At 52.2% G+C, this 20991-nt stretch overlaps 1 protein-coding gene across 1 annotated transcript; it reads left to right on the plus strand.

Annotated features, from left to right (window-relative positions):
* The first annotated feature begins 1871 nt into the window (after positions 1-1871).
* On the plus strand, positions 1872-19456 carry GIPR (gastric inhibitory polypeptide receptor). Its single transcript, XM_064293837.1, is given in 15 exon segments — positions 1872-2330; positions 4247-4390; positions 5431-5556; positions 6788-6883; positions 7623-7730; positions 8528-8631; positions 9301-9404; positions 9554-9698; positions 11065-11224; positions 11435-11495; positions 11806-11875; positions 11998-12086; positions 12175-12313; positions 17544-17630; positions 17633-19456. Coding segments are annotated over 13 exon segments (1500 nt in total). The 5' UTR covers positions 1872-2330; positions 4247-4390; positions 5431-5468; the 3' UTR covers positions 17882-19456.
* The last annotated feature ends 1535 nt before the right edge of the window (positions 19457-20991 follow it).

Genomic DNA, 20991 nt, shown 5'->3' on the forward strand with positions numbered 1-20991 from the left:
TGTCTTTGTGTGTCTCTCTTGGGGGTCTCAGTCTTTCAGACAGCATCTCTCTGCAACCCTGAATCTCAGGGGACCATCTCAGCCCCCCACTTCTGGTCTTAGTCGCCATGGGTTGTCCCTTCTCCCCATCTCTCTCTGCCTCATTTCTCTGCACCATCTGCCAGCGCTCCAGGCCCCCGCCTGCTCCCCACAGGCCCTGCTTGGCCAGGCAGCCCCATGGGGGAGGCCAAGGCCCTCCAGCTCCTTCCCAGTCTCTGCTTCCCGCATCCTGCGGGGGTGGAGGGGGGGACAATATTAGGAATAAGGTACCTAAGGCCTGGTCATTGGTAGGGGGTGGGGGAGGAGAACAAGAGCTGGAGGGAGAGAAAAAGACAGACAGACAGGCATCAAGAAAGCAGAGTGGAAAAGAGGATGAGAGAAAGGAGAAATCTTGAAGATGAGCAAAAAGAGACTATTCTGGAGAGAAAGACCAATAGAAATGAGCAAAGAGGAAGAATGACACTGAGAGAAACCAGAAGAGAAGAGAAATGACAGACAGACAGGAGAGAAAGACAGGGGCAAGCTGAGTGTGGAGTCAGAAAAAAGAAGGAAGGAGAGAGTCACACTAAAGGAAGAGAGAGGGTGGAGTGAAGCAAGAAAGACAACAGAGAGAGAAAAGGAGGGAGGGGGGAGTAGATCGCCGGGTCTTTCTTTCAAGGCTCCTCTGGGTGGACTCAAACCTCCAATCTTTTAGTTAGCAGCTGAGCATGTTAACCATTTGCACCACCTAGGGATTCCAGAGACAGGAATAGAAAAGGAAAATGGAGATTGATAGGGGAGAGTGTTGAAAGGCAAGGAGAAGGGGCTCCTCTCTTTCTGGGTCCTCTGGGGTCTAGGGGTGCACATGGCTGCCTGCGAGGGGTTGGGTGATGGGGGGCGTGGCTTCTCTGCCCAGTCCCAGGGCAGAAAAAGTTCCAGAAGCCCTGAGCTTGGGAGCCAGAGAGGGCTTGTGGCCACCCCTGGTGCCCTGCAGAGAGATGTAGCCTGAAGGGCAAAGACCCAGAGGACCCCAGGGGGGCTGGGCTGGGCTGTGCAGGGGGGCTGGGCTGCGCAGGGGGGCTGGGCTGTGCAGGGGGGCTGGGCTGTGCAGGGGGGCTGCGCAGGGACCCAGGCATCTACCTGTACCCACCTCCTCCTCCTGTACTCCATGCTCACTCCCCACTGGGTCCTGTGTTTTCCTCAAGGGGTGATGAGGTGGGGTGGACAGCTGAGGATGGAGCAGGAGTGGAGGGCTGATGATGGAGGGGGTGAGGAAATCTGCACTACAGCAGCCTGAGGCCACCCTGTTCGTCTCCCGGTCTCCTGATCTTGGTCATCTCTGTTCTCAGGACCTGGTCTTTCTGGCGCTCTCACCCATCCCATCACTGTCTCTCCCGATATCTTGATCATTCAGTTTGTGTCTTCTCTTGGTCCCTGCTTTCTCTCCCTTGGTTTGTCTTTCTCTTGGTCTCTTTCTCCACCCTTCTCTTGATTTCTCTGTCTTTCCCTGTTGTCTTTGTCTCTATCTCTTGATCTGTTTCTCTCTTTCTCTTGGTCTCTTTCATTTTCTCTATCTCTTTCTGTCTTCCTCTCTCTCCCCCTCTGGGTCTGTCTTGGCCCTTGGTTTCCTTTCCCTCTCACCACTTCAATCCCTGTCCACTGCTTCCCCTTCCTCCTTGCTTTCCCCTCCCCCTTCTCAGTCTTCCCACTCCCACCCCTACCCTAGGACCTCAGCCACCCTACCAATCCATCACTTTGCCTCTAGGCATCGCCCAGGCCCGGGTTCCTCTCCCCCAGCCCCTTCCCCCCAGCCCCAGCAGGGGGGCCAAGGAGAGACCCCACAAGCCCAGCTTCTCCCCGAGGTGCCGGGCAATCTCACACTCCCTCCCCGCTCCACTCCATGAGAGCAGCCTTTCCCAGGACCCAGAGGGCACCAGGAATGTGGGGCAGAGAGCAGGGAGGCCAGCCAGAGACCAGGAAGTGAGGGATCCCCCTGGCCCTCCCAGCCTGGCCTCCTTCCAGCCTCTGGTGCTGGTCCCCCTACCACCCCTTACTCCCTGCCCTTCTTGGGGCCGCTTCTGGGCCTCAGTTTCTCCTCTCCAAAATGGGCAGACTCGACCCTGCCCCCTTCTCTTAGATCCCAGGGGAACTCATGCTCATGAACGTTAATCACATGATTTATGTGGGACAATTGGTGGTTTGTGTCAAAGGGACGCAAGGGCGCTGAAAACGGGAACTCGGTTGCTAAGCCCTCTCCTCTCACATGAAATTTTAGGACAAAGGAAGAGACTGGAAGTAGAGGTCCTAAGAAGGTGTGTGAGTCAATAGTGACCATGACCATGGGACTGGTGAGACTAGGGGTTAGTGTATGATTGTGGGGTGGTGGGATTGTGGTGTGTGACCCTCTGTGTGACTGTGTGTGATTGTGGGGTGGTAGGATTGTGGTGTTGACCCCGTTTATGACTGTGTGTGATCGTGGGGTGGTGGGGACATGATGTGTACCCCTACTGGGTGATTGTGTGTGGCTGTCAAGTGCGAGTGGGGCTGTGATGGAAAGTTGTGTGTCTGTGTGATAGGACTTCATGAGGGAGGGTGGCAGTGTGACAGTGTCATGCTGAGAACTTGAGAGAGTGTGTGTCTTGGTGACGACTGGACCTGTGTGTAGGGGTGTGACTCTGTGAACTCTGGGGGTGATTATGCGAAGTGTGTGAGAGTGTCAACAAGTGTGTGTGTAGGTTGTGTCACTAAAGTACCAGTGACTATACAACCGTGTGTGTTTATTGCACCAGTAGTAATTTCTGAGCCCCTGCTCTGTACTCAGACCTGTGCTGGACTATACTGGGCACTCAGCAGTGACCAAGATGCCTGGCTCTGCCCTCGTGGGCACATGGGCCATTGGGAGAGATGGATGGTGATTGTAATGTGACTAGTGATTGTGTGGACACGTGTGCATGACAGCGTCACTGAGACTGTGAAGCTATGATTGTGTTACTGTTGGTACAGGAGTCCACTGCCCTGGGCGTGTGGCTGTGTGTCACTGTGTCAGCCTGGGGGTGAGAGACTTTGGCTCTTTGGGTGTGACCGTGGGAAGGTACACCTGGGAATGACGTGTGACTCTATGAGTAATCGTGTGAGATTCTGCAACGGCGTCTCTCTGTGGCTCAGGTGGTATATGTAAAAATGGCGTGGCAGGGGTGTCTGACCTCTTCTAACTATACCAGGGGGAAGGAGATTCAAGATCAACAGCCCAACGCTGATTCCTATGAGGCAAAGGTCAGACATACCTCCTCTCGCCAGCCCTTTTTACCAATTCTGACACCGTCTGTCCTTCCCACGGCACTCTCTACTTCTCTGCTGGGTTCGATAATTCGTTGCAATGGCCACCCAGAACTCACAGACAATACTTATGATTATGGGGTTTACTAGGGAAGTAACGAGTTACAATTCTGGTTCAGGAACACTCAGGATACAGTTCTTCCATCAGGACAGCCTCTTCTCAGCCGTGCCCAAAGGCTGGTCTCGGCCTGGCCTCTGCCCTGCTTGGGCAAGTGTTACAAAGCTCTTTTAGTTCTGCTGGTAAGTGCCCAGAGGCACCCCACTCTGCCAGTAAGCCTGCCACCTAAAGGCACTCAGCTTTCTCTTTCTGTGGGCCAGGAAGCCCAACCGCTGTCTCCTGTGGTCTCCTTCCTGTGCTGCCACCATTTCTCTGCTGCTGCTTCTCACCGTCTTTGGTGTTACAGCTCTCTCTTTAGGTCCTGGTTCCAGGAGCTTCTCAGCACAGGGATTCAGGGCCCAAAGTACACACCCCACTCCTGGCTCTTCTTTCTTGGTGGTGGTGAGATCTTCTCTTCCCCCCTCTGGGACAGCTCGTTTTAAGCCTAGTCGGATGGTAAAACTGATTAACCCCTTCCTTAGGGCTCCATACACTTTATTTGCATGGTCCCATTCAATCATTGTGTGTGAATCACAAACGCTATGGCTAGAAGGTAATTCACTGCGCCACAGTATGGGTTGTGTGAGACGCTGTGTATGTGACTTCGTGGCTGTTGCTCTGTGTGTGAGTGACTGGGTGGGAGGTGTGCTGTGTGACTAGGGGGCTGTAGGTGGGCCAGTGAGAGACCGTGCATGGTGGGGGGTCCTTGGGACAGTGACAGTGTGACTGCTCTTCCACGTGACCTGGAGTGACTGTGATACTTACATGCCATGGTCCTCCTGTGCTGGATCTTAGCTGGAGCTCTCCCTCCTGTTCTGGGTCCCGCCCTGGCTCCGCCCTCTCCCACCACCCCAGGCTGCCAGCGCCTGTCACCTCTTCCAGTGCCCAGACAGGCAGTGGAGACGGCAGCAGCAGCAGCTGAAGCGGCGGCAGGAACAGGTGAGCATGAGTAGAGCTGGGGGCAGGTGAGGACTCTCCCAGTCCTAGCCTGTTCCTTCTGCCCCCATCTCCCCCTCAAGTCTCTGGGTCTCTCTCTCTCTCTCTCTCAGCCTATACCTTTGTCTCTTTCTGTCTCTCAGTCTCTGTCTCTTGGTGTCTGTTTCCATATCTCTCAATCTGTTTAGCCTCCAGAAGGCTTTGCTTCTGTATCTCTGTCTCTCTTTCCCACTCTGTCTCTCTCCTTGTCTTTGTCTCCTGGTCCACATATTTGTCGCTTTCTATGTCCCTTGGTCTCTAGTCTCTAGCCGTGTCTCTCTTTCTCTGTGTGTCTCTAGTCTCTGTATTTCTGTCTGGTATGTCTCTGACTGCGTGTCTGTCTTCCAGGGGGCTCCTTCTGAGATTCTCCCTACTTTCCCCTTTCCCTTTCCCTACGTGGTGCCTGGTAGGGGGGCGGGGGATTTTGGACCAGAGGTTTCCAGGTACTGAGCCCCTGCAGATGTAAGCCAGGGTCTGACGCCTCTCTAGTCTCTAAGGATTTGGATGTTGGGAGAGGGGCTGTCCTGCCGATCCTGGGTTTTCTCCACAGCGGGGAAAGTTTTATAGGGTCAGGTTTTTCTGGGCCATTTGAAACCCCCCAGAGTGGGAACTCCGATGGGGGACTCACGCTCCACCCTAGCCTTAGCTGACGGTTGCTACTCCCTCCTCTCCAAGGCGGTCCCCAGAGTCTCTGGGTCTAGACTCCGGGTGACGCTGGCGCTTCCGCCCAGCGCAGCTCTAGGGCAACCGCCCCCTCAGCAAACACCCCCGCCCCCTGTCCACCGTCGCTGCCGGAGCAACAAACTGGAGGCGGGCCCGGCAATCGTGTGCCTCAGCCTCGGTGCCGGCCACTCCTCGCGCCCCCCCAATCCCGCGTGGGGCCGGGGTGGGGTGGGGTGTGTGTGGTGTGGGCCTCCGTGTGCAAATGCGTGAGTCCCCGAGGCTGGGGGCCACTGGGCTGCTCTGCAAGGCTGGAGGCGCCTAACTGCCCTGGGACCCTCCAGGCCGGACTGCTCCCACGTGACCTGACCCTTCGTCCCCCATGCCTGGCCATCTGCAAGATGCTGAGCCCTGGGTCCTGGCTGCTGCTGCTGCTCTCACTGTGGGGGCCGCTGCTTCGGAGGGCGGAGGTGAGGACCCACGAATCGCCAGAGTTCAAGGCTTGGAGGGAGGTTTCGGGACGGTTTTAAGTCTTCCCCCATCAGCAAGGAGAGTTTTAAGATTGTCCCGCTTCAGCACAGGCATGTCTACGGAAAATAGCGCCTATGGCAAACACCGAAATTGCGTCCCTGTCCAACCATCTGACAGCCATCTTTTAGAAGACTTAACATACCATATTATCAGCTCAAAAATACAAGTCAAGCTCATTAATCTCTGACTTAACACATTATGGCACTACCTGAAAATGACAACTGCACGGTCCTTGCTTTCACCGATGAAAATTGATCTATGACGTGCTCAAAGTCATTTTTTCCAGTTTCTTCTCTTTCTACACTCAGCACAGCAAGGTGACATAGTCTGCCTTGACCCATGGAGTCTCTCAAATAAAAAAGTATTGGTTTTAATTTGCCGAATGATCTCTGACAGCTGGCCATAGAAACTGTAGTGGTTAATAGAAGCTGCTCAGTGGCGCCCGCCCCCACGTCCTCAAGTGGTGCCCAGGGCATGTGTCATACCTTAGACATGCTTCTGCCTTGCCCAGATTCAAGTTCTGGTGGCTGTTTCCACTCCCCAGTCTTTCCCCCATAGATCCCCCTTATGGCTTCCAGCCACCTCCTTCCTAATTTTCTTGGAAGTTTTCAGCCCTTCCCCCTTCCCACCCAGCAACTCCTCCGGTGGTTTCTAGGCACCCCCCACCCAAGTCCCCAACAGTGTATTCGGTTTGTTTGTCTTAATAGACTTTTTTTTTAGGTTTACAGAAAAACTGTGCAGAAAGTACGGAGTTCCCGTATGCCCCTCCCCCCCAGCATGCTGTTTCTCCTTTTATTAACAGCTTGCATTCCTGTGGTACATTTATTACAATTGATGGATCAGTCTTGATATATATTATTACAAACTAAAGCCCATAGTTTACATTAGGGTTCACTCCGTGTTGTACAGTCTTACTGGTTTTGACAAACGCATAATGTCATGTGTCCACCACTGCAGTATCACACAGAGCAGCTTCCCTGCCCTAAAAATGTCCAGTGCTCCACCTGTTCATCCCGCCCCCCGCCTGAGCCCTTGCAATCACTGACCTCCCCTGCGGTTCTTAGCTAGCCCCTTCAAGGATCTCTGGGGTGTTTCTGGCCCACACCAAACGTGCTTACTGGGGATGGGGTACGTCTGGCGGGATCTTCCTTTCTCTCTTTTGGTGGACAGGCTCTGAGGGGCAGACGGCGGGGGAGCTGTACCTGCGCTGGGAACGGTACCGCAGGGAGTGCCAGGAGACCTTGAAGGCCGCAGCGCCCCCCTTAGGTGCGGCGGGGAGGCTAGCGGCAGGGGGTGGGGCTGAGGGTGAGGGGGCGGGGCTTAGGGCGGGCCCAGGGTTGCCGGGAGGGGCCTGGAGAGAGGCTTGAAAGAGGAGACATCTGTGGTAGCTGTGGGCTGGGTCCGAGGGGCTTAAGCGGAGCCGGGAGTAGGTGGGAGGGGCCTGGACATAAATACAGTGGGGACTGGAGCAGGGCCCTATTGGTAGGAAAGGTGGAGACGAAGCTTGAAATGGGAGGAGTCTTGGGCGGGGCTTGCACTAAGAGGTGAGGCCTCAAATGGACCACCAAAGGTGCAGAGTATAGGGCGCAGCCTAGGGAAGGAACCTATGGTGGGCAGAATATGGGGCGGGGACTTGCTCAGTGCGAGGAGCCCACACTGGGGGTCAGAAGGTGGGAGGGGCCTTGGCTTGGTCAAACCAAACCCCATTGAGGTGGAGTCGATGCCAACTCATAGCGACCCCATAGGGCAGAGTAGAACTGTCCCATAGGGTTTTCAATGAGCGCCTGGTGGATTCGAATTGCTGACCTTTTGGTTAGTAGCGGTAGCTCTTAATCACAGCCACCAGGGTTTCCTTGGGCTGGTGGGAGGAACTTTCTGCGGAGCTTGGACCAGATCCACTCCAGGTGGGTGGGGCTAGGGCGAGACTTGCGAGGGAAAGACTGAGTCCGGGCTGCAGGAGCTGAGCCCTAGGTCCTGGGCGCCTGCCCACCACGCCCACCCCTAGGCCTCGCCTGCAACGGGTCCTTCGATATGTACGTCTGCTGGGACTACGCTGCACCCAACGCCACTGCTCGCGCCTCCTGCCCCTGGTACCTGCCCTGGCACAAGCACGGTGAGGCGCCCCCTGGACCCCACCCATCCCCAGACACAAAGACCCCCGATCCGTGCCCCAGACACCCCTCCAGCTCACCTACACCCCATCTCGTGCTCCCCTCTGTCTGGGTTTCTCCTCTGCCTGTCCAGCCCTGGCTGGGTGACCCTGACCCTGGCACATAATGTCCCTTTTTTGTCTCCCAGGACAAGTTTTTTTTTTTTTTTTTAATTGTGCTTTAGGTGAAAGTTTACAATGCAAATTAGCTTCTCATTCAAAAATTTACACACAACTTGTTTTCTGACATTGGTTGCAATCCCTGTAATGTGTCAGTACTCTCCTCCTTAACCACCTCGGGCTCCCCGTGTTCATTCATCCAGTTTACCTGTCCCTTCCTGCCTTCTCGTCTTTGCTTTTGGGCAGGTGTTGCCCATTTGATCTCGTAGACTTGATTGAACTAAGAAGCATTTTTCTCACGTGTGTTATTGTTCGAGATTCTTATTTTCTCTCCTTTTCCTGAATCCCTCTCTCTGGGCTTCTTGGTCTTCCTGGCCTCTGTGTCCCTCAGTAGCTATGTTGCCTTGGGCAGGTTTAAATTCTTTGTGTCTCAATTTCCTCATCTGTAAAACAGAGCTGATGATAGTACAAATTTCATAGGGTTGTTATGAATATTAAATGAATTAATGTATGTAAAGTGCTACATAAGGGTTTGTTGTCATCATCACTCCGGCCTTCTCTCTGCCTTTGTCTTAGTGTGTCTTTCATTCTCTTTCTGTCTGTCTCTGTGCCTCTGATCCCTCTTCCTTGTTTCCCCACAGTGGCCACGGGCTTTGTTCTCCGCCAGTGTGGCAATGATGGCCAGTGGGGACCTTGGAGGGACCATTCCCAGTGTGAGAACCCAGAGAGGAATGGAGTCTTCCAGGTGTGAAGATGTTGGTGGGCAGGGGAAATGTAGGTTAAGGCATCCAAGAGGAAAAAAAGGGCAGCACCCTCAGGCCAAGCCTGAAACCCCTGGTACTGTTCAGGACTCTGGGTTGCAAGTGATAGAAACCCAACTCAATTTTGCTTTAAGGAGAAAGAAAGAGAAATGTATTGGCTTCTGTGGTTGAAAGTATAAGGCTACAGCTTCAGCCACAGCTGGATCTAGGTGTTCTAATGATGTGATTGCAAGTCTCTCTCACCATAACATGTCTGTGCTCCTCTGTGCTGGCTGGTCTTATTTCTCCAATGGAGTGGCAGAGTTGGCCCGCATTAGCACCAGGTTTACATGCCACAAACCCAGCAACACTATGGAAAACCTATGTTTTCATTCTCAGTAGCTCCAACGTAATGTCTCATTGGTTTGGTTTGGGTCATATGCCTGCCCTGAACCAGTCACTGTGGGAAGTGGGTGTTAGATAGCATACCCTGATTGGCTGGGCATGGATCACATGCCCAGTCCTGGAGCTGAGGGGCGGAGTCAGCCCCACCCAGGCAAAGGTAGATGGTTCCCCAAGAGAAAATTGGGCTGCTGGCAGGAGTAAAGAACCCCTTCTAGGGCTGAGGGAAGAGCTGAGTCCTCTTCCCATGTCCCCCTTGCCCCTCTACCCAGGACCAAAGGCTGATCTTGGAGCGGCTGCAGGTCATGTATACTGTTGGCTACTCCCTGTCCCTTGCCACCCTGCTGCTGGCCCTGCTCCTCTTGAGTGTCTTCAGGTAGGGCCCCCATTTGCCCAGTAAGAGGGAATAGGCAGGCTCTACCACTTCCAAGCATCCACTGGCAGTTCTATGGGAAGGGCTGGGGCGGCTTCTATGTCTGAGGACTGGTCTCCAGGGGTCCCCAGACTGCTTCCCGATTCTCCCAGGAGGCTGCGCTGCACTCGCAACTACATTCACATCAACCTGTTCACCTCGTTCATGCTGCGGGCCGCAGCCATCCTCACCCGAGACCGTCTTCTGCCCCCACCTGGCCCCTATCCTGGGGACCAGACCCGGACCCTCTGGAGCCAGGTAAGCATGATCCCACCACTTCCTCAAATGGGCATCGGCCTACTTTGGATCGGTCAGGAACTTCCCAATCCATTTACTGCCTCCTACACCATCAGTGGGGACAGTGGTGGTTCAGTGGTAGAGTTCCCAGCTTCCATAACTGGAGAGCCGAGTTTGATTCCCGTCCAATGCACCCATCAGTCAGTGGAGGCTGCGTGTTGCTATGATGCTGAACAAGTTTCAGCAGAGCTTTCAGATTAAGACAGACTAGGAGGAAAGGCCTGGAGCTCTACTTCTGAAAATCAGCCAATAAAAACTCTATGGATCACAATGGTCCGATCACATTGCGCAGGGCAGCCCCATAAGTAGGCGGCTGAGCATACTGCCACTAACAACACTATCAACACGTTATCTCTCTAGGCTCCTTCAAACACATTTTGAAAGGCACCCTCCCAACTTGACCCCCCCCATCATTGAATGAACTCTCCCACCTATCATTTAAATTTACCACCATCACCCTCTATGGTAGAATCCAATTTCTCTGTCTCATTATCTCAGGCATCCTTGGATTGTCCACCGATGAGAGAATCCACATGCTGGAGATGAGGCGGGACAGGATGGGAAAAACCAGTTGGTGGGGGGGTTTGGTGGACACCAATTGTTACTTGGAGATAGAGCAGGAGAAGATTATTAGGGGGTAGGGTACACGGGGTGGGAGAAACTATGTGGTAGGGAGACTTCGAGAGTTCCAGTTGTTCCCAGGCAATAGAGTGGGAGTGAGTATACCGCTGAAGTGGTAGGGTAATGAGGTGGGAAAATCGAGGTGGCAAGATGGGCCATACCATTGTTACCAAGCCATGGGGGTGGGAGAGGGTGGTGAGTGGGAGAAAACTTTTGAAGGGTAGATTTCAATTCTTTGAAGGAGCTGGGGTGGGGAAGACCATATTTTGGGGGATTTGGGAGAAACTCTGATAGCAAGAGGGAAGATACCAATTGTTAAGAAGGCTAGAGTGGAAGAGTCCATTTAGGGGAGGAGGTTGGAGTGAGAACTAACCAGTTGTGGTGGAGTCGATTCCCACTCGTGGCGACCCCATGTGTGTCAGAGGAGAACTGTGCTACAAAGGGTTTTCAATGATTGATGTTTCAGAAGTAAATTGCCAGGCCTGTCTTCCGAGGCACCTCTGCCGGGACTCAAACTTCTGCTCTTTTGTTTAGCAGCCACACACATTAGCTGTTTGTACCACCCAGGGGCCCCAGAGTGAGAAACCAGCCCTTTGTTGAGGATGTAGCCTGGGAAAAGAACTTTGGATAGCAAGAGATGGTGGTGAAGGGGGGACCCCCTGGGAGCCCTGACTGCTCCCCCTCCCCTTCTCTGGCTGACCCCTAGGCCCTAGGCGCTTGCCGCACGGCCCAGATCATGACCCAATACTGCGTGGGCGCCAACTACACTTGGCTGCTGGTGGAGGGCGTCTACCTGCACAGCCTCCTGGTGCTCGTGGGAGGCTCCGAAGGGGACCACTTCCGCTGCTACCTTATCCTGGGCTGGGGTGAGCCCCGACCCCAGGCCTGGCCCAGCCCAACGTGCCTGCGCCCACCCCTGACTACCCCGTTAGTTGACCTCAGGGAGTCTCCTCCCCTCTCCAGGCTTGGCCTCCCCACCTCGGCTGGGGCTTCCCGCGGGTCTTGGGTCTGGCGGGGCCTGTGCGCACGCTGACAGCTGCGGCGGGGTGGGGGGGTGGGGGTCGGGGTCTGCACAGGGGCCCCCGCGCTCTTCGTCATTCCCTGGGTGATCGTCAGGTACCTGTACGAGAACACGCAGTGAGTTGCGGGGTCTGGGGCAGGACCTGGGAGGTGGGCAGGGCTTTGAGGGGTGGCCAGGGGGGTTGGAGGGAGTGTGGGCAGGGCTTGAAGGGAAGGCGGGCGGGGTCTAAAGGAATTGGGGAGCTTGGAAAGGTTGTGCTGGGGACTACTGGAAGAGAGAGTGGGCGGGGCTGAATAGTACTGGGCGGGGCTTTAAATTAATATAGGTGAGGCCTTAAGGAAGGTGGGTGGGGCCTGACGAGTGAGTGTGCAGGACCCTGTGAGTATAAGGGCTTGTTTATCTCAGCTCTTCCCCCGCATCTCCCAGGTGCTGGGAGCGGAACGATATTAAAGCCATCTGGTGGATCATCCGCACCCCTATCCTCGTGACCATCTTGGTACGGCCGGCCCCGTCTCCTCCAGGCTGTCCTCCGGGACTTCCAGCCCTGGGAAGCGGACACCCTCTTTCCGCTCCCCTAGGGCGGAGTGGGACTGTTTGAGGCTCTATCTCTCCCCGCAGATTAATTTCCTCATCTTTATCCGCATTCTTGGCATCCTCGTGTCCAAACTGAGAACGCGGCAGATGCGCTGCCCGGATTATCGGCTGAGGTGCGGGCGGGGGCCTGGACGGAAGGACAAGTGCCACTGGGTGTGATGGGGGCTCGGGACGCGGGGCCACTGCTGCCTCTATCCCCAGGCTGGCGCGCTCCACGCTGACGCTGGTACCCCTGCTGGGCGTCCACGAGGTGGTATTTGCGCCCGTGACGGAGGAACAGGCCCGGGGCACCCTGCGCTTCGCCAAGCTCGGCTTTGAGATCTTCCTCAGCTCCTTCCAGGTGCGGGGGTGGTGGTGGTGGTGTGCCAGGGTGCTAAATCCTTTGACCTAGAACCCTCCTCCCCAGTCATCCTCTGGCCCAGCCACTGGGTGGGGGGCTTTCACCATTGGTTGGGATTTCATCATTCATTGAGCACACAGTACTGAGCGAGCGCTGCCTGGGCTGGGGGAAGGGGCTGGGACCAAGGCTGAGTGGCCCCGGCAGTACTGCCTCCCGCTCTTCACAAAGGCAGAACTCTGAGGCCAGACAGACCTGGGGCCAAATGCGGGCTCTGTCACTTCCCAGCTGCTTCTCTTTCCAGGTGGATGAGTGGTGTTGGCTAAATGTCTTCACCTTAAGGTGGGGACCAGGGTGAGGCAAGCAGGTGCCTGTTGTTGTTAGCTGCCATGGAGGTGATTCCAGCTCATCATGACCCCAGGTGTTACAGAGGAGAGCCCGGCACCACAGGGTTTTCTCAGCACATGGGGTCGCCATGAGTGGAATCAACTTGATGGCCACTAAAAACAATCTTTTTTTTTTTTTTTTTTGGCATTAAAGAACAAATTTATTTGCTCACAGTTCAGGAGTCTTGAAATTCAAATGCAAGATATGGCTCTAAGTAAAAGTCCTCTTTCTATTTCAGCTTCTAGTAGCTGCCAGCAATCCTCGGAGCTGCTGCACTTAGATGCAGCTGCCATGTGTGTCTGTCTTCATATGGGATCTTCCCCCTGTGTGTGTCTCCTTGTCTATTCTTTTTTAACAACTCAGAAGTGATTAGATTTAGGACCCACCCTACTCAGGTATGACCTAATTAACATAACAAAGAAAACCCTAGTTCAAAACAGGATCACATCCATAGGTATAGGGGCCAGGACTTCAGTACATTTTTTTCTTATATTTTTATTGTGCATTAAATGAAAGTTTACAAATCAAGTCAGTCTCACATACAAAACCTTATATACATCTTGCTATATACTCCTAGTTGCCCTCCCCCTAATGAGACCGTACTCTCCTTCTCTCCACCCTGTATTTATGTGTCCATTCAGCCAGCTTCTGTCCCCCTTGGCCTTCACATCTCCCCTCCAGACAGCAGCTGCCCACATATTCTCATGTGCCTGCTTGATCCAAGAAGCTCACTCCTCACCAGTATCATTTTCTTGTAGTCCAGTCCAATCCCTGTTTGAAGAGTTGTCTTTGGGGATGGTTCCTGTCTTGGGCTAACAGAAGATCTGGGGACCATGACTTCCAGGGTCCCTCCAGTCTCAGTCAGACCATTAAGTCTGGTCTTTTTGTAAGAATTTGAGGTCTGCATCCCAGTGCTCTCCTGTTCCTTCAGGGATTCTCTGTTGTGCTCCCTGTCATGGCAGTCATTGGTTGTAGCCGGGCACCATCTAGTTCTTCTGGTCTCAGGCTGATGTAGTCTCTGATTTACGTGGCCCATTCTGACTCTTGGACTCATACTTACCTTGTGTCTTTGGTGTTCTTCATTCTCCTTTGCTCCACGTGGTCTGAGACCAATTGTTGCATCTTAGATGGCCACTTGCTAGTGTTTAAGACCTCAGACGCCACTCTCCAAAGTGGGATGCAAAATGTTTTCTTAATAGATTTTATTATGTCAATTGACCTAGATGTCCCCTGGAACCATTATCCCCAAACCCCTGAACCTGCTATGCTTGCCTTTGAAGCGTTCGGTTTATTCAGGAAACTTTGCTTTTGGTTTAGTCCAGTTGTGCTGACCTCTCCAGTATTATGTGTTGTCCTTCCCTTCACTTAAATTAGTTCCTATCTACTATCTAATTAGTGAATCCCCCTCCCCCTCTCTCCTTCCCTCCCCCCTCTCATAACCATCAAAGAATATTTTCATCTCTGTTTAAACTGTTTCTTGAGTTCTTATAATAGTGGTCTCATACAATATTTGTCCTTTTGCAACTAATTTCACTCAGCCTAATGCCTTCCAGATTCTTCCATGTTATGTTTCACAGATTCAACGTTGTTCTTTGTGCATACTATTCCATTGTTGAATATACCACAATTTATTTATCCATTCATCTGTGATGGGCACCTGGGTTGCTTCCTTCTTTTTGCTATTGTAAACGGTGCTGCAATGAACATGGGTGTGCATGTTTCTGTTCGTGTGACAGCTCTTACTTCCCTAGGATATGTTCCAAGGAGTGGGATTACTGGATCATATGGTAGTTCTATTTCTAGCTTTTTAAGGAAGCGCCAAATCGATTTCCAGAGTGGTTGTACCATTTCACATTCCTACCTCTAGTAATGTTTTGTATACTGTTTCTGCCATGTGTTAGGGCTCCTAGCATTGTCCCTATTTTTTTTCCCATGATCTTTATCGTTTTAGATTTTATATTTAGGTCTTTGATCCATTTTGAATTGGTTTTTGTTCATGGTGTGAGGTATGGGTCTTGTTTCATTTTTTTTTACAGATGGATATCCAGTTATGCTAGCACCATTTGTTAGAGACTGTCTTTTCCCCATTTAGTTGACTTTGGGCCTTTGTCAAATATCAGCTGCTCATATGTGGATGGATTTATGTCTGGATTCTCAACGCTGTTCCATTGGTCTGTGTATCTGTTGTTGTACCAGTACCAGGCAGTTTTGACAACTGTGGCAGTATAATATGTTCTAAAATCAGGTAGTGTGAGGCCTCCCACTTTGTTCTTCTTTTTCAGTAATGCTTTACTTATCCGGGGCCTCCTTCCCTTCCATATGAAGTTGGTGATTTGTTTCTCCATCTCATTAAAAAATGTCACTGGTATTTGGATCAAAACTGCATTGTATCTATAGATCTCTTTGGCCAGAATAGACATTTTTACAGTGTTAAGTCTCCCTGTCCATGAGCAAGGTATGTTTTTCCACTTATGTAGGTCTCTTTTGGTTTCTTGCAGTAGTGTCTTGTAGTTTTCTTTGTATAGGTCTTTTATGTCTCTGGTTAGATTTATTCCTAAGTATTTTATCTTCTTAGGGGCTATTATAAATCGCATTGATTTGGTGATTTCCTCTTCGATGTTCTTTTTATTAGTGTAGAGGAATCCAACTGATTTTTGTTTATCTTGTATCCTGATACTCTGCTGAACTCTTCTATTAGTTTCAGTAGCTTTCTTGAGAATTCTTTAGGTTTTTCTGTGTATAAGATCATGTCATCTGCAAACAGAGATACTTTTACTGCTTCTTTGCCAATTTGGATGCAAAAACAACAATCTTAGTGAAAGCAAATCACCAGGCCTTTTCTTCTGTGTTACCAACGGGTGAGTTCAAACTGCCAACCTTTTCGCTAGTAGCTGAGTGCTTAATGGTTTGTGCCACTCAGGGACCTAGCAGGTGCCTAAGGAACAAAATTTAAGGAGGCAGAATTTTCGCTTGGGGCAATGAAAATATTTTGGAAACAAAGAGTGTTGATGCTTGCACGACATCGTGAGTGTGTTAATGCCACTGGATCGTACACTTGAAAATGGTTAAATTTTATGTTGCGTATATATTTTACCGCACACACATACACACAATTTTAAGGAGGCACTCATTCCAAAATCTCAGGCCAGCCCTGCACTTGCTTGTCTCACCCTAGTCCCAACCCTGCTTCACTCTGTGAGGCCTCAGTTTCCTTATCTCTAAAGTGGGGACAAGACCAGTCTCACCTCACAAGACTGTTCATTCATCGGGCAAATATTTATTGAGCACTATTATGTGCTAAGCACTGGTCCAAGCCGACTGTGGGAGTACAACCAAGAACCAAAAGGATAAAGGCCCCTCCCTGCCCTCTAGTGGAAGAGACGGACAGTAAACATATAATATGTAAGTAACTCGTACAGGGAAATCCTGGTGGCTAGTGGTTTAGGAGCTACGGCTGCTAACCAAAAGTTCTGGCGGTTCAAATCCAGTAGGCGCTCCTTAGAAACTCTATGGGGCAGTTCTGCTCCGCCCTATAGGGTTGCCATGAGTCGGAATTGACTGGAGGGCAATGGGTTTTGGGACAAACAATAGTGACATGGTAGTGGGGATGGGAGAGCAAGAAAAGAGAGTTGAGGAGGAAAGGACAGGGTTACTGTTTCAGACAGAAGGTCAGTGAAGGCTTTCCTGAGAAGGAAGCCTTGGAGAAGGTGAGGGGAAACATCAGGCAGATATTTTGGGGAAAAGTTCCTGGAGGAGGAACAGGGAGTGCAGAGTCCCTGAGGTGGAGAGTACTTGGTGTGACTGAGGGAACACGGGGAGACCAGGAGGCCTGAGGCAAAGGGAGCTGGCAGGAGCGAGGGGAAAATGAGGTCAGAACTGTCAGGGATGGGGGCAGATGGTGCAGGGACTTAGGGAGGACTTTGGTTTGACTCTGAGTGAGGCGGGAGCCCCGAGAGGGCTCTGAGCAGGGTTAGATTTTAACAAGATCATGGGAATAATAATAAGATTGGGAGTCCCTGGATGGTGCAAATGGTTAAGTGCTTGGTTACTAACTGACAGGCTGGCAGTTCGAGTCCATCCAGCGTCATCTTGGAAGAAAGGCCTAGTGATCTACTTTTGAACGATCACAGACATTGAAAACCCTATGAAGCGCAGTTCTGCTCTGACATCCATGGGGCCCCCATGAGTGGCTGCGGGAAAGAATAGGTAACACTATGTGAGTGACATCCAGCTTTTTATATATTAATAATGTCAGTGTTCTTGGGTACCATCAATTCCGGTTCATAGCGACAACAAGAGCTGAACTGTCCCATAATGTTTTCTTGCCTGTAATTTTTATGGGAGAAGATTGCCAGGTCTTTCTACCGAAGAATGGGTGGGTGGGTTCAAACTGCCAAACTTTTGTTTAGCAGCAGAGCACTTAACCTTTATACCACCAGGGCTCCTTATATTTATAATAGCTCAATTATCACAACCACCACTCTTATTATTACCCCATTTTCTAGATAAGGAAACTGAGCCAAGGAGGGGCTAAGGAGCTTGTGAAGCGGGGAAGCAGGTTTCAAACCCAGGCAGCCTATCTCCAGAGTCTCCTCTTCTCAGCCCTGCCCTGTATAGCTCAGCAAAGCTGTGAGGTTGAGGGGGTGAGCCAGAGCCAGGGGAGAAGGAAGCTGCAATAGTTTAGGACGGGGAGGGGGGAGTCTGAATCGACTGCACAGCAACGGGTCACTGCACCAGGGTGGATGCAGTCGCGTGGTGTGTTGCCGGCTAAGGGTCAGAGCGCACTAAAAAAGGGTGGTTCCAATTCTGTGTCCACCTGGGATTTAACTCCACCCTTCTCTGGCAGGGCTTCCTGGTCAGCGTCCTCTACTGCTTCATCAACAAGGAGGTAGGGAGCCCCTGCCCGCCCGCTCGCGCCCTCTGGCGGCTGCGCTGGGAAAGGCGCGCTGTGCACCGCCTCTGAACGCGGTCCAACTGCAGGTGCAAGCGGAGATCCGCCGAGGCTGGCACCGCTGCCGCCTGCGCCACAGCCTCGGCGAACAGCACCATCCACCAGACCGCGCCTCCCGGATCCTGCCCGAGGACCCTGGCCCTGGCAAGGTCCCCACCGGCCGCGCCCTGTCCTTGGGGACCCTCCCAGGGTCTGGGGATGAGGCCAGCAGGGTTTTGGAAAGTTACTGCTAGGCAATGGGTTTCCGGTTTCCATTCAGTTAACACGTTATTTATTGAGCGCCTACTGAGTGCCAGGCTGGGCGTGGGGGGCGCTGGGGAAATGGGGGAGAATGAAACAAAACACCAGGTCCCCCCCGGAGTCCTGGAGCCCACAACTGGGTGAGGAAACAGATGAAGACAAAACATCAGGTTAGACACTTTGGAATGGCTTATGAAGGGAAATTAGAAGGGGGCCTAAGGTGGTCAGGGAGGGCTTCTCTGAGGAGGTGAGATTTAAGCTATGCCTGGTAGAGGTGAAGGAGACAGCTTTGGAAAGAATGGGGGGATGAGATTCTAAGCAGAAAGACCAGCATGTTCAAAGGCCCTGTGGCAGGAAGGAGCTTGGTTTGTCTGAGGGGTAGAGAGGAGACCTGTGTGTGGCAGAATGGAATAAGTCAGAGCCAAGAGATGGGGACAGAGAAGGGGCAGGGGCTTCAGAGTCTGGATTTTACTTCAGGTGCATTGAAGATTCTTAGCAGGACCATCTCAGGGGCTCATGTCTTAAACAGATCCCGCTGTTGTATAGGCGAACAGACTATTGGGCGCAGGGGTGGATGCTGGGAGCCCAGTGAGGAGGCAACTGCAGGTGGCTGGTGGCCACAGGGAACTGAGAAGTGGTCAGATTCTGGAGACAGCTAAGAGGACCCGGCGATGGGTTTAATGAAGAAAGTGCATCCAAGAGAAGTGGCAAGGAGGAACTCCGGGTTTGGAATGGTGGCGAAAGGGACAGGGAGATGGATTTGGGGTGGGGCAAACCAAGAGTGCTCTTGGACCTGTTAAACAATGCCTGTAGGACACCCAAGGAGAAGTGGATATAAGGGTCTGGAGCTCCCAGCAGATAGGAGCTGGAGATAGAAATGTGAGAGGCACTGGCGTCCAGAGAGGAGAATTCTGGGTGGAGATATGAACATGGGCAATTTGGGGTACACCTCAGAGCTGAAACTGGAGAGGCCTCGCTTCCGTCCAGAGTGACCAGGACCACCATTAGCTGGGGAGTATGGGTGCAGACCCTCACTACCATTTCACAGATGAGGATACTGTGGCTCCATCCTGCTGCCCGACAGTTCAGACTGCTTTCGAGATTAATACTGATGCCAGTGGGCGGCCCTTGGGCACTGGGAAAACTAGGAGGCCGGAAGCCTCGCTGTGGCTGGACCACCTATACACATGCGAGACCCTCCCTCCTTAATTCCCTCCTCCACACACATACTTAGATTCAGTTAGTACTTGGGTGTTGATTTTCCCTGGGGTCCCCAACTCCCTGGAAAAATGTGCCCCAGAGCAGCTGAACTCAGAGCCTCCTCAAAGTTGTGACCTGCTGGGGTGGTGGCCCCAGGGTAGGGCCCTTGTAAATAAAGCATGAGAAATAATTATTTGTCACATTTTTTGAGTCGGAAGGACCCACTTTGAGAAGAGGGGCTGGGTGCGGCCAGTGGTGACCAGGACAGCACTGCTCCACTTCAGCCAAATATCGCCAAAGAAAAGGTAGACACTGTGCTGCCACTGTCCCCACTGCCTAGAAGCCCCAACCGGGAACGTTATATGTAATCTGAGGCTTAATCATTTGCAATGTATACAAATGAAAATTATGTGTCTACATATATACATGGAGCCCTGGTGGCACAGTGGTTAAGAGCTCAGCTGCTAACCAAAAGGTCAGGAGTTCAAATCCACCAGCCACTCCTTGGAAACCCTATGGGGCAGTTCTACTCTGTCCTATAGGGTCACTGTGGGTTGGAATCGACTCGATGGCAACGAGTTTGGTTTTTTTGGTTTATATGTATCTATGTGTGTGTGTGTGTATACATATATAAAGGAGCCCTTGTGGCACAGTGGTTAAAGTGACTGAATGCTAACCAAAAGATTGGTGGTTTGAAACCACCAGCAGTTCCGCAGGAGAAAGATGCGGCAGTCTGCTTCCACAGAGATTTATAGCTTTGGGAACCCTATGGGGTCGCTATGAGTTGAAATTGATTCGATGGTAATGGGTTATGTGTCTACATATACAAACATGTGTTTGTACCAATCATTTTCCGAGGGCTGCTTCTCAGAGGTAGTTTGGGAATTATAAAGAGTGTGGGCTCTGGATCCTAACAGTGTGGCTCCAATCTTAAGTTTGGCTACTTACTAGCTGTGTAATTTGGGGAGAGTTCTCCACCTCTCTGTACCTGTCTCTACTTCCAGAAAATGGGCAAAATGATGTAGCTATATCCCAGGGTTGCCTGAGATTTAAATGAGTTCTTAGCTGCTATCAAGTCAGCCCCTGGCTCAGGGTGAACCCACGCACGATGGAGTGAAAACTGCCTGGTCCTGCGCCATCCCTGTGACTGACTGCGGACTGGACTGCTGTGATGCAGTTTTTCAGATTTCCAGGCCTTTCTTAGTCTTAGCTGGGAATTTCACTGACACCTGATCAGCATCACAGCAACAGCAAGACTCCACTGACAGATGGGTAGGGGCTGCTCGTGAGGTGCACTGGCTGGGAACCGAACCCTGGTCTCCTGCATGAAAGGTCAGAGCCCTACCACTGAATCACCAGCTACCCTCGGCAAACGTTTGCACAGCGCTAGTCCCGCTGCTTCTGCTTTAGCTTCTACCTCCCGAAGGATGAGCTGCTCAGAAGCCACTGGCGTGGAGTGGGGGAGTAAGGAGGAAATTAATACTGATGCCAAGCAGGGTGCCTACAGCAGGAATCTGCTGCCCACCTGCAAAGCGGGGAAACTGGTTCCCACCTTCCGGTGAAGACAAGTCAACAGCAGGGGAGCCGGCACAGAGATTCAAACCCAGGACTGCAGGGCTCCAGGGTTTGTGGTGCTCCTGCTCCTGCCTAAGAACCACATGCTTAGGGTGCCCTGTGGCGACACCAGTGGCCTCAGTTCACAGACGAGGATACTGTGGCTTCATCCGGCTCCCCAAGCGAGAGTTAAGACTGCTCACAAGCCTGGCTCCCTGGGTTGGAACGCTGCTCCATCGTTTCCGAATTGGGTGACACTTACTTTCTCTGGGCCTGTTGCCTCACCTTCCGTTCCATGGAGGAAGACGTGGCAGTCTGCTTCCGTCAAGACTTACCGCCTTGAAAACCC

This window comes from Loxodonta africana, chromosome 11 (assembly GCF_030014295.1).
Source record: "Loxodonta africana isolate mLoxAfr1 chromosome 11, mLoxAfr1.hap2, whole genome shotgun sequence".
Lineage (NCBI taxonomy): Eukaryota > Metazoa > Chordata > Mammalia > Proboscidea > Elephantidae > Loxodonta > Loxodonta africana.